The following is a 12965-nucleotide window of genomic DNA, read 5'->3' as shown; positions in this document are numbered from 1 at the left end:
AAATAAAAATTGTTTGCAAGTCTTGCTTTGGTCTTTGAGATACCGTAGACTGGTCCTGGAGATTGCTGAGTTCTTCATCTTCCTACCATCACCTTCCAGATGCTGGGATCACAGGCTTGTATGTATACCCAATACCTAGGAAGGTTTGCTTTTTGTATATTTGTTTGAGACAGGATTAGAAGGGAAGTAATCAAGTTACAGTCTGCCCTGTGGTGATTTTGGTGTGTATGTTAAACAGCTTCAAATAAAACATGAGAAATATATTTGTTTACTGGCTACAAAATTAATTCAAGAAATCCAAATGTTAATGTAGTGTACATACATTCATGCAAGCAAAACACTCATCATACACGTAAAATAATTTTTAAAAAGAATTGTGATAATTAAGAATTAAGTTCAGGAACCAGATATAGTGGAGAATGCTTTTAATCCCAGCACTCAGTAGGTGAAGGCAGGTGTCTCTTGTGAGTTCCAGGACAGCCCACACTACATAGAGAAACCCTATATCCAAAAACTAATATTGAAATAAAGTTCAATGATCCTAAAAAAACAAAAACAAAAAACCTCCCCAGTAAATCCAGAACTGATAAAAGTGGTGAGAGAAGTAGCTGGATAAAATCAACAAGCAGAGCATCAGGAAGCAGACGCAGGAGGACCTGAGTTCCAGGACAGTCTGGTCTGTATAGCAAGTTCCGAGTCTACATAGTGAGGCTGTCTAAAACACAAGACAAACCTCAAATACTAGAATAAACTTAACCAAGGAAATGAAAGACTTCATTAATAAAAACTTTAAAACACAGAAGCCCTCTCTGTAGGGAAAGGCTCTTGCTATGCACTAGTGACTTGAGTTGACTGTCTGGATACGTAGAAATGCATACAACTCCAGAGTTATCCTCTCACTTCTGCCTGTGCACTGTGGCACCCACTGCCACACAGTAATAATGTAGAAATCATAAAGGAAGTGGTTGACTATAGAAACTCATCTATTAAGTCTGTTCATGGACTGGCTGACTTAATATTGTGAAAATGACTGTATTACCAACATGATCTACAGACTCAATAAAGTCATCATAAGAATTCCAATGGCTTTTTCCCAGAACAAGAGAAAAATTATGAAATTCCCTGAGCACAAAAGAAATGAATTATAAAGAGAGCAATGCTGTAGGTACTGCAATATTCAGTCTCAAACCATTTTACAGAGGTACACTAAGAAAAATCGCAGGGTACTGGCACAAAAACAGTGTATGTAGACCAATAGAGTGGGAGACACGGGCCAAGCATGATGCATCTTTGTCATCTCAGAACTCAGAAGGTACAGCAGAAGGATTGCCATGAGTTTGAGGGTAGCCTGGACTATTACACTGAGTAAATACACTGTCTTAATCACAGGAACAAATTGTGCTTCCTGCCAGGCATAATGGTGTTCACTGCCAGCCTAGCACCTTGTAGGTTGAGGCAGAAGGATTGGGAGTTCAACATGAGTTTGACCTGGTCACCAACCAAACCAACCACATACAGCTACAGTCACCTAATCTTTGACAAGGATGTCAAGAATATACATAGAGGAAAAGGCAGCATCTTCAAACATTGTGCTTGAAATTGGGTATCCACGTGTAATGTGGACAGATTGTAACTAGACCCCTATTCAAAATGGGTCAAGATGCTCGCAGGTCTGATGCTCTCAGACTGCTGCAGGAGGATATGGCAATGTATGGGCACAGACTTTCTGCAAAGGAGAACAGGAAATAATCCCGAGAATTAGCAAGTGGGATTGCATGAAGTTAGGAAACTGTCAACAGAGTGAAGAAATAGCCTAAAGAACAGGAAAACAAGTCTGCCAGCTGTGAACCCAGCAGGGGATTAATAGTTATAATCTGTGCAAAATTAACAACAAAAACCCTCATCCAAACAATTAGTGGGGATAATGAATTGAATGGACATGCCTCACCTCAGAGGAAGAACTGCAAATGGCCAGCAAATACCTATAAAAAGGTTTAACACTCTTAGCCTTAAAACAAATGCAAACTACAACTGCCTTGATTGTTATCTCAGGCCAGTGAATATGGCAAGTGACGATAGCCTGTTGTGGTGACTCACACTTGTAATTCTGTCACTTGAGAGGCACAGAAGTAGGAGGATCACAATGAGTTTGAGGTCAGCATAGGCTGCCAAGTGAAACCCTGCCTCAAATAAAGAACAAATGCAAAGATATATACAAACTCTTATATATGGCTGGTGGGAATGTAAATTTGTATAGCTATTATGGAAATCAGCATGGAGGTTCCTAACAATCTAATACTTCTTAAATGTATTATCTAGCACATAACAGTAACATTCCTGAGTATATACTCAAAGAAGTTTACACAGAGACTGTTATGGATCCATGTTTATTGCTGCCAACCTAAGAGTCTGTTAATAGATAAGGAAATGTGATACATAGGCATATTATAGCACATGCCCTTAATCCTAGCATTGCAGGACAACCAGGGCTACATAGTATGATCCTGTATTTAAAAAAACGTGGTAAATATACAAAACAAAGTTTCACCTATGAAGATATCTGAAATTATGACATGTAGGAAAATGAATGGATCTGGAGTTCTTTATGTTATAAAGTTTATAAAGTTCCCATGGACGTCTTTTTGTTTTGTTTTGTTTTTCAAGACAAGGTCTTGGAACTCACTTTAGACCAGGCTGGCCTCGAACTCACAGAGATCTGCCCGAGTGCTGAGATTAAAGGCCAACGCCACCATCACCTGGTCCATAGAGGTCTTTGCACCTCTTCCTCCCTCTCAGTTCAAAGTGCTCATCCCACCCCATAAAGCCTAAATCTATTTGCTTTGTGTTCTCAGGTGTTTGGCAGTTATAGTTTTGAGTGAACAGGATTCTCATTTATTCTTTAGGTGAGGTGCTAAGAACCAGTGGTCCCTGATACTTTTATATTCTAATCAGATTTTGTTTTCATGAAATATTTGTCCTGAAATGAGAGATAATGGTGGTGGTGGTGAGTTGTTGTTAGGGAGAACACTGAGTAATTTGTAATTTTGAATACAAAGTACTTTTATTTTCTCTCTCAGTAGAGATTTTTTTCCAGTGGCTTAACAGGCAGCATGACATCACTGGGAATGGGAGAGCAGGCACAAAGGGACAAGCGATAGAATCACAATGTTAACTCATCAGTGCTAATCTGTCTATGTCATTGTGGGTGAAGCAAGCTGCTCTCCTGGGGGGAGATGAATTTCAGGTTCCAAATAATGAGAAGAGTAAGCTCTTTTAGATACTTTGGAACACATCCCCTGTGGACTGATGGGAGACAATAGTAGCTGTATAAATTCAGAAGAGATTTCTTCACTCTAGGTTATAGTAGGGCTGAGGAATGAGGCAGGGAGATCTGAACTGGGTAACCCTTTCCCATCTTTGAATGGAGGGAAGGGAAAGAGGACAAAGGTGGAGGTGACAGAGTTAGAAAGTAGAAAGCAGTGGTTTCAGGGATGTTGCTGAAAAGTCTGGCGTCTTCAAGGAATGCTTTTCTTCCCTTCCCTTTATTCTGTAGTACTAATGAGTCCATTTTATGATCATTTTTCAATGCAAAGGAGTTTTGTGGCATTGTATGCTTCATAGATTAATGCAGTTTAAGGTTTCATTTGTTTTATAGAACTGGAGGTTTCAAATTTAAGAAGGCTTCAAATTTAATCTTTCCATTCTCAGCACCACTGTAAGTAGTAACTGGTGATAGATGAAGCCATAGGCCAGCTCTGCTAAACACGGGGCCCAAGCTGTGACGAAGCAGCCTTCAGAATTCCGTTATTATGGGCTGCCTTGGGCAGATCCAGAGCCTTGATGTATTTCTACTTTCATTTTACAGATGTAAAATATAGTACTTTCTCCTTCCTGCGATATAAATAATGGTGAGATGTGGAAGGCAAATGGAGAGAGTAAGAGAAACTTCACTAAGAATTTTATAGGAACTAAGCTGGGGAGATGGCTCAGTGGGATTAAAACACTTGCCAAGCAAAGTGTGAGAGTCCCGAGTCTCAGCACTCGGGGTAGAGGCAGGATCCCCAGGACTCGAGTGGAAGCCAAGCATGGATGCTTGTAATCTCAGCACTCGGGGTAGAGGCAGGATCCCCAGGGCAAGCTGGCCAGCTTCACTAGGCCGACTCACAAGCTCTTGTTTAGTTCAACAAGAGACCTTGCCTCAGTAAATAAAGTGGTGGGCAATTAACAAAGACACATGAAATCAGCTTCAGGACTCTATGTGCAAACACTCTTGTATACATATGTGGCCCCATACATGTGAAATTGCATACATACAAAAATTCACAGAAATGGATTCTTTAAAGAAACAACTAATGACATATAATTTCTATACATTTTCAGGGCATTTGTGAAGTTGAGTGTGTGTGTGTATGTGTGTATAGTAAGAAGTTTGGAATGCCCATCATACGCGATAACTTTTAGTTATTTAGAATATTTTTTCTGTGAGTGATATCTGATGGTAATATAAAGTTCAAATGAAGATTTACAAATTATTCTTAAAAGGCTCTTATCTATGTCTGATATAGATAATAGGCCCCAGTATACCCAATAAAGACTTACACAACTCGTGAGGCTGGGTTCCAGCAGCTGCCACAGCCATTTGAGTTGTGACTTTAATGCTTCATGAAGGTTTTCCCCTGTGTATGAACTGTGAAGCAGAACAGGATCTCCAGATTAACGTTTCAAGAATACTTAGATAAAGTTTGTGTGAACATTTCTCTAATTTCTAAATTCACCATTTTGATACAAATACCCATGGTTTTCTTCTGTGTTTACATGCAGCCAGGAGCTATGGGCGGAGACGAGGTAATTTTTTTTTTAATGAGATCTTTTGCTTGCCAAACTGTAAGTGTGAGTATGTGCGTGTTTATGCCTATGTGTATAAGACAGTAATTAATATATGGTGTGATGTTTTAGTTTAATTATTTTAGAAAAGCAATTCTTCATTGCTTTTATTATAATCATTTATTATAATTATTGGTAATTTGTTCTTTTAGTCTTAATAAAGCTACATCAAAGACAACTTTATCTGGAAGTTTTTGTTTGAAATTTTGTGACTGAACATGAGAAAATAAAGGCCAATTTGGCCCTGTATTTCTATGTCCTTTTCATATGCTTTAGAGGACATAGTCTCAGTTTTTGGGGGGAATTTTTGATTTTACTAAGTTGTCTGATGATTTTCTTTTCTATTGCTTCCAAAGGCAAGCTTCTCCCTTCCAAGGTCTTTACCTATAATTTGTGTGTATATGTGTGTGTGCGTGTATGTTTTCTTTAAAGAGATACCACAAAATTTGCTTTAGTCCCTCTAAGCCTGAACTAGTGAGTATAGCTTTCATTTGTGTAATGCTGTACCCTTGACTGTTTCCTCCCCTGTAACTATGGTTTGAGAAGTAGCAAGAGGAAGCCTAGCTGATGGGAGAGGTGGGATTTAGGACGAGCCCCTGGGCTGTGATCACAGCCTGTGACTTAGAGCTGGCTTCCCCATCTGCAGATTATGAGGGAATAGAACCAAACTCGCCCAACTTCATAACGTCCAAAGTTCTGGATTTAAGAAAAGGCGTACATGTGCATCAAGCATTCCACAAATGTAAGACCTGTCTGTTGCTCATTGCAGAAGCTGAGAAGGGTGACGTTGGCTTGCTGGGTGACTTCAGAACTAAGCTAGAGCCAATATTTGAGTCTGTCTCTTTGTTTCATATGTGCTAATATTTACCTTTTTCAGAATGTCTCTGACTTTGTTGTCATAAAGAGATAATAATGATATTAAATTGATAGTATTTTATCATTTGTTTCACAGTAAATATTTATTGGATAAATGAATATTGACTAAATTTAATGTATGTATGATGAAATGTTAATTATAATCATTTCTACTTTGGGTAATACATTTTTGTATTTTTGTATAAAATAAGTTTTATTCACATAAATTTTATCTATAGAACATAACTGCTTACTTTTAGAACAAGAAAATTTGCAAATGATAGATAATTGCTTCTTTTGTCAAAAACTTCTTCAAGGAAGGTTACTGGCATTTAGAATAATCTGATGATGAACAGTAATATTTTTAGATATACCTTAGTCATAAAGGTAAAGACCTTCAATAACATCTCTCTTTATATCATTTGGTATATTGTTTTAGCACTCTGCCATTTTGCACAACCCTTGTTGGTAGGAAATGCAGAAAGGAGTAGGGACTGGAGCATTTCCCATAGGAAGCAGAAACCTCCTGGAGAGTAGACAGGAGGGACTGCCCTTTCTTCATGCATGGGTCAGCCACTTGTCAAGACTGGCCTCTGGTGTCGTAGGCTTGCCCTCTTCTCAATTGCTCTGTTCTGCTGCTCCTCCTTTGTGAAACACCACTTGCTCCATGTTGCTTTCACTCCCCACTGAAGGTTCCCCTCTCACCCCATCTTCGGTGTGCTTTGCTCGCCTCTGGTTGTCACCACATACTGGCTGCTCACCCACACTTTTACACCTTACTTCACTAATGTGAACCAAATTTAAGCCATTTCCTTTCTTTTTTAATTATTTCATTTTTAAAAAATATTTATTTATTTATTTATTTATTATGTATACAATATTCTGTCTGTGTGTATGCCTGCAGGCCAGAAGAGGGCACCAGACCCCATTACAGATGGTTGTGAGCCACCATGTGGTTGCTGGGAATTGAACTCACTACCTTTGGAAGAGCAGGCAATGCTCTTAACCTCTGAGCCATCTCTCCAGCCCTAATTATTTCATTTTTTAAATTTTGTGTATAGGCCTGTGTGTGTGTGTCTGTCTGTGTGTGTCTGTGTGTACGTGCGTGCCTGGTGCCTGCAGAGGCCAGAAGAGAGCATCTGACCCCCTGAAACTGGAGTTAGAGATGGTTTGTGACCTGCTGGGAACCGAACCTGGGTCTCAAGTAAAAGCAATAAATGCTCTTAACTGCTGAACCATCTCTCCCATCCTGCCAAGCCTTGTCCTTTCTAAGAAGCCCTGCCCAGTGGCCTTATAGACAGTGTTTTCTTCTGCTTCTATTACCTTGTATTCCTCTTGTCTTTCCTTTGTACCCTGATTCTTCAGTTGAAGATAAGTTATTTGAGGACAATTATTACTTGTGCCTAACACTATGCTCTGTGCATAGTCATATTAAATACTTTTAATTAGGATTATTTTGAGATAACACTCATCTATGCAGAAAAGTTTGCTTTATATTTTTAGGTTATTAGCTCAAAATAATGATATTTGCTTATAGTCCTGGCTGCTCAGAAGGATCACTTGAACTAGGAGTTTGTGGTCAGCCAAGTAGTACCTCAAGCTCCTATCTCTAAGAAAAATAAAATATTGAAAATTACTTTGTAGGCTGGAGAGATGGCTCAGAGGTTAAGATCATTGCCTGCTCTTCCAAAGGTCCTGAGTTCAATTCCCAGCAACCACATGGTGGCTCACAACCATCTGTAATGGGGTCTGGTGCCCTCTTCTGGCGTGCAGGCATATACACAGACACAATACATAATAAATAAATAAATATTTTTTTAAAAAAAAAAGAAAATTACTTTGTAGACATAGTGGTACACTCCTGTAATTCTAATGCTTGGGAGGCTGAGGCAGGAGAATTGCCTTATATTTGAGGCTAGACTAGCATACATAAACAGCACAGACCAGGCTAGCCAGGGTTTCACAGCAACACCTTTTCTTGAAACCCCCAAAAGCTAGGCTTTTAATACCAGCACTTGGGAAGCAGAGGCAGTGGCAGGCAGATAAATCTCTGAGTTCAAGGCCAGCCTGGTCTACATGGTGAGATCCTGTCTTAATAAATAAATAATAAATGAGTGACTTTAATAATTTTAAATGCCCTAATCTTTTTTGTATCAGATGTCATGCTAGCTATTGCCTATAACATTCTGATTCCCTTTGATCCTCATTGTCTTAAGTCTTGCAGATTGCTAGTCATAGATGAAGTAGGGAATGAGGGTATAGGGTAGAAGAAACAGATAGCAGGTGAGAATGTTTGATACATACTTTATATTTAGTCTTCCATTCCAAGAGAGAAGGAAAAATATGGCTTTCTTCAAATATAATGATGTACCATGTGGGATGTGGCAGGTGTTCTCATATCTAACTCTCTTACCCCCAGCCCTAGATGATGTGACTCTGATGAACTGACAGGCTTCTTCATTGCCATTTATTCATGTTGCAAGAATTATGTTAAAATTTAAACTGCTCAAAACATCTAAATAAACTCAGTGATAGATATTAATTACTTCATTCTACTTATGATTAAGAATAGAACTTGCAGGGCTGGAAAAATGGTTAAGAGCACTGACTGCTCTTCTGGAGGACCCAGGTTCAAGTTCCAGGACCCACATGGCAGCTCACAACTGTTTGTAACTACAATTCTGGGGGACCCAACACCCTCACACAGACATACATGCAGGCAAAACACCAATGCACGTGAAATGAAAATAAATTTAAAAAAAGAATAGAACTTGAGGGACAAGTGGGATGGCACAGGAGGTAAAGTACATGCCATACGAACCTATGACGACATGCCATACAAGCCTATGATGACGACATGCCCTGCAAACCTATGATGACATGCCCTACAAACCCTGTGATGACGACATGCCCTACAAACCCTGTGATGACATGACATACAAACCCTGTGATGACATGACATACAAACCCTGTGATGACGACATGCCCTACAAACCTATGATGACGACATGCCCTACAAACCTATGATGACGACATGCCCTACAAACCCTGTGATGACGACATGCCCTACAAACCCTGTGATGACGACATGCCCTACAAACCCTGTGATGACATGACATACAAACCCTGTGATGACATGACATACAAACCCTGTGATGACGACATGCCCTGCAAACCCTGTGATGACGACATGCCCTACAAACCCTGTGATGACGACATGCGTTTTCTCTCAGGGACCCACAAAGGTGGATGGAGAGAACTGACTCACAAATTGTCTTCTCCACTTGATCTCCAGCCCACATGCATCATACCCACAATAATAAATAAAAAAATTAAAACACAGACAAAAAAGGATAGAACTTTACTATAACTCATATCCTATGTACACAGTAATGAAAGTAAAGTAATTTTTTAAAGCCCAAGCATGGTGCTGTAAGCTTGTAACTCTAGAACTTGTTGTGTAAATTCATTTCACCAATAGCTTTGTGGTACTGGGTTTGGGGTGTGGCTTCTTTGCCTGCAGAGAGGATCTCTTAAAAGGAGAGAAAGGGTAGCCTGCTTTCTTGGGTTGTGAAGACCAAGTTAGACGGTGTGAAGCGGTGTGTGACCCGTTCCCAACCCCCTCGATCCCAGACTCCATGAGTCTGTTCTCCCCGGCACTCCTTAATAAATTACAGGAAACTTTATCTCTGCTAGTCTTTCCCTCTCCATTTGTTTTTAAGTACTAGGAAGGAAGAATGGGAGATACCTATCTTACTGGTGGAGGTCAGGTGATATTCAAAGTGAAGCATAAAAGGACAAGGGACATCTGGGACTTTTTTGTTTGTTGGAGATAGGGTCTCACTACCTGTTCTAGTCTGGCTTTGAATTTAGGGTTCTATGGTGTCTCACCCTAGAGAATTGGGATTGAGGGCATACACCACCATGCATGGCTTTTAATTTTTTAATTATGAAAAGTTTCAAACTTACAAAAAATGGAATAGTTTAATTAGAATTCTCCTCCGGCCTTTGTAGGCAGCAATCACGCATGCATTGCCCATATACACATTCAGGTAAAATACTCATAAATGAATCTTTTATAAAGGGAAGATGGGCAAAACAGCTTGTGCAAAAGGCTTTATGCAAAGTAGTAATGCACAATACAGAATATATAAATCTTGAAAATATATGCTGAGTAAAGATGCCAGTTACCTGTTGCATAGCATTCCACTCATCTAAAATCCATAAGAGGAAAATCTGCTGGGACACAAAGATGAATGGTGTGGCCTAGAAGAGAGTGGTTGAGGGAAGATGGAATGTGACTTGAAATTGGATAAATGTATGAATTATATGACATGTGAATTATATTTCAATAAAACTGCTGTCTTTAAAAAGAGTCAGAGCAAAGAAATGGATGGAGCTGGTGAGTGTAGGGTGAGTTTGGAGGGAGGAAAGGGACCGGCTTTGACTGGCTTTGACTTCTTGTAGGGATTTTGAGCCTAGTCCAAGTGTGGAAGGAAATCATTGCAGGGCCAAGTGACTGCATTTATGTTTCGAAAGCACCACTCGGCTGCTTGAAGAGGAATGGGTACAGAAGAGGGGTTGCCTCGTTAGGAGATGCCAAGATAACAAGAAATGATGGAAATTAGGTTAGTGCGATGGCAGTGAGGCTGCGGAGAGATTAACAATGATGTACTCTGGAGAGAAGGAGCAATAGAATTGGAAGGATGACATCATGCCGATGAATTGAATGTGGCAAGTAACTAAGAAGGTGACCTTAGCAATGTTGAGGTTCTGGTGCACGCTGTGGGGTGAATGGTAACACCACGACATGAAATGGGAGTGGGAGAAAAGGTGAGGGTAGATAGTAAGAGTTTACTCGTGACTGAATGTGTTGACACAAACCTCTAATCTTAACACGCAGGAGGCAGAGACAGAGGCAGGCAGATTGGAGTTTGGGGACAGCCTGTTCTATATAATAAAGATCCTGCCTCCAAAAAAACAAAAAGTAGTAAGAATTTTCTTGCAAGTTTATGATGCCTAAGATATATTACTTTTTAATATAAAGTCAAGTCTGTTTTTGTTACATAAGATTTCTGGGCAGGGCATAGTGGCATGTTCCTGTAATCCTAGCACTGAGTATGCTGAAACAGGATCAAGAGTTTAAGGCCATCCTGGGCTACATAGTGAGGCCTGTCTGAAAACAAACAGACCCAAGCATGCAAACAAACAAAATGTGTTTAATAAAGAGCCTGGAGTCTCTAGAGACTAAAAACCTTTCATCTGGATCACTTCTTACATTACTAAGTCAGACACAGATAGGGGATCTGTCTTCTCCAAAGTTAAAGACTGGAGATTAAGCTGGAAACTCTTTCTGTTTCCATAGAGATATGTTATTTATTTATTTTTAGGAAGCTATTTCTCATTATCCATTATTGTTAAATTCTTAAACTAATTTCTGAGCTACTTGCAAGACTGAGCTGAAAGGCATCTGAAAATAGAAGCATTGGACTAGGAGTGCCCTAGAGCAGCGAGGGTCATGGCAGGGGCTTCAGCAAGAACTCACCTTTGAATATATTTAGAAGCACAGCATGGCCACTGGCTCTGGTTTTCTCACCATTTGCTGCAGGAAGGAGCTTCCTGAAAAGGACCATCATGAAGAGGCTTTCCTGTAGCATGAGTAATAAAAACCCAGAGACAGATATCGGGGTTCAAGCTGAAAGATCAAAGAAGAAAAGCAGTCAGCCACTAGAGAGTTCTTACCTCTACGAAATCTTCAGACTGAAAAGAGAGCGAGTTCCTGCTTTATATTCCTCTCTAGTGCTGGAATTAAAGGTGTGCACCATCACTGCCCAGCCTCTATGGCTAACTAGTGTGGCTTCTGGGATTAAAGGTGTGTGTACTCACTGCCTGACCTGTGGGGCTGACTAGTGTGGCTAGTTTTTTTTTTTTTTTTTTTTTTTTTGGTTTTTCGAGACAGGGTTTCTCTGTGGCTTTGGAGCCTGTCCTGGAACTAGCTCTGTAGACCAGGCTGGTCTCGAACTCACAGAGATCCACCTGCCTCTGCCTCCCGAGTGCTGGGATTAAAGGCGTGCGCCACCACCGCCTGGCGTGTGGCTAGTTTTGTACACTGATCTTCAGGCAAGCTTTATTTGTTAGATCATAAACAATATCCCCTTGTCTACTAGCACTTTGAAGGTCGTCTGGTGCTTTGATCCCCGGGTTGTTTAGTTTTAGGTCATTGTCACTTTCATGTATTATTCATTCGCGCTCTGGTTCAGACACTGCATCTGGATGATAACAGAGTATATACTGGAAGCAGAGCCAAGATAGAACAGTCAAGAAGCCTTTCCTTTCCCTTCTGGTGGAAGAGTGTATATACACTTTCTGTGGAAGTATCTTGAAGTTCTAATTCAGATTTATATTATCTTCACACAGGAATGTAATTCTTTTGGTGTTGGGGTATGTTTCCCTTAAAGAACAGGAATTATGTCAGAGGGTTGCTAGATTCTGAGGCTGAAATGTAGGGCAGCTCACATGCAGCTCCTTAAGATTTCAGTTCCTAAGAACGCGTCTAGGAGCTAACATTTTAGCAATTTCCCTAGGGCTGGCATTGTTTGTTTGTTTGTTTGTTTGTAGCCCATCCCCAGCACATCCCCAACCCAATCACTATTATTTGCATTAAGGCAGGGTCTTGTTGGCCTGCGTAGATTGGGGTATTGCTGGCCTCAGACATGAGATTTTCCTACTTCAGCCTCCCACGTGCTGAGATTTCAGGCACGTGCCAAACGGCCCATCTGGAATAATTTGTTTTGAGCATGGATGGATTCCAACCAAATGACTACATGGATAATAGCTTCACGAGGGTTCCGTGGACTGCTCAGAACACCAGTGCACTAACTTACCCTGGTGTGCGTCTACGGCAATGAAAACATCACTGGCCAATTTGTCACCAGTTCAGAAGTCACCCCTCACATTAACAAAGTGTTAAATTCATGCGCAGAGTCACTGTTAAGAGCCAATGACCAGATGTTTATTCTCAGCACCCACAATCAGGCAAGTGACTCCAGCTATAGGGGATCCAACTTCTTCTGGCATCCATAGGTACCTGTGCGAACATGGCAACCACACAGATGCCTGAAGATATACATTAAAAAGTAAATAAACAGTCCTTGAGGGGCTTATGACTAGAGCAGAAGAAAATGAATGGGCTGTCAGGTTGTGAGACCACTGTAGCCCACAGAAAT

At 40.4% G+C, this 12965-nt stretch overlaps 1 protein-coding gene across 8 annotated transcripts in view; it reads left to right on the top strand.

Moving 5' to 3' along the window:
• Cpeb3 (cytoplasmic polyadenylation element binding protein 3) overlaps positions 1-12965 on the top strand; it is a 184680-nt gene that overhangs the window by 97821 nt on the left and 73894 nt on the right. For 6 of the 8 annotated variants that reach the window (XM_075973925.1, XM_075973926.1, XM_075973927.1 and 3 more), the window contains exon 5: positions 4822-4845. The exons of the other annotated variants lie outside the window; for them this stretch is intronic. In XM_075973925.1, the coding sequence (XP_075830040.1) occupies positions 4822-4845 (24 nt within the window). The remainder of the gene's footprint in view (positions 1-4821; positions 4846-12965) is intronic. 8 annotated transcript variants of the gene reach the window in all.

The sequence above is a fragment of the Microtus pennsylvanicus genome, chromosome 5 (assembly GCF_037038515.1).
Source record: "Microtus pennsylvanicus isolate mMicPen1 chromosome 5, mMicPen1.hap1, whole genome shotgun sequence".
NCBI lineage: Eukaryota > Metazoa > Chordata > Mammalia > Rodentia > Cricetidae > Microtus > Microtus pennsylvanicus.
Note: the sequence above shows the minus strand (reverse complement) of the source record. Positions and strands in the feature narration are given on the sequence as shown.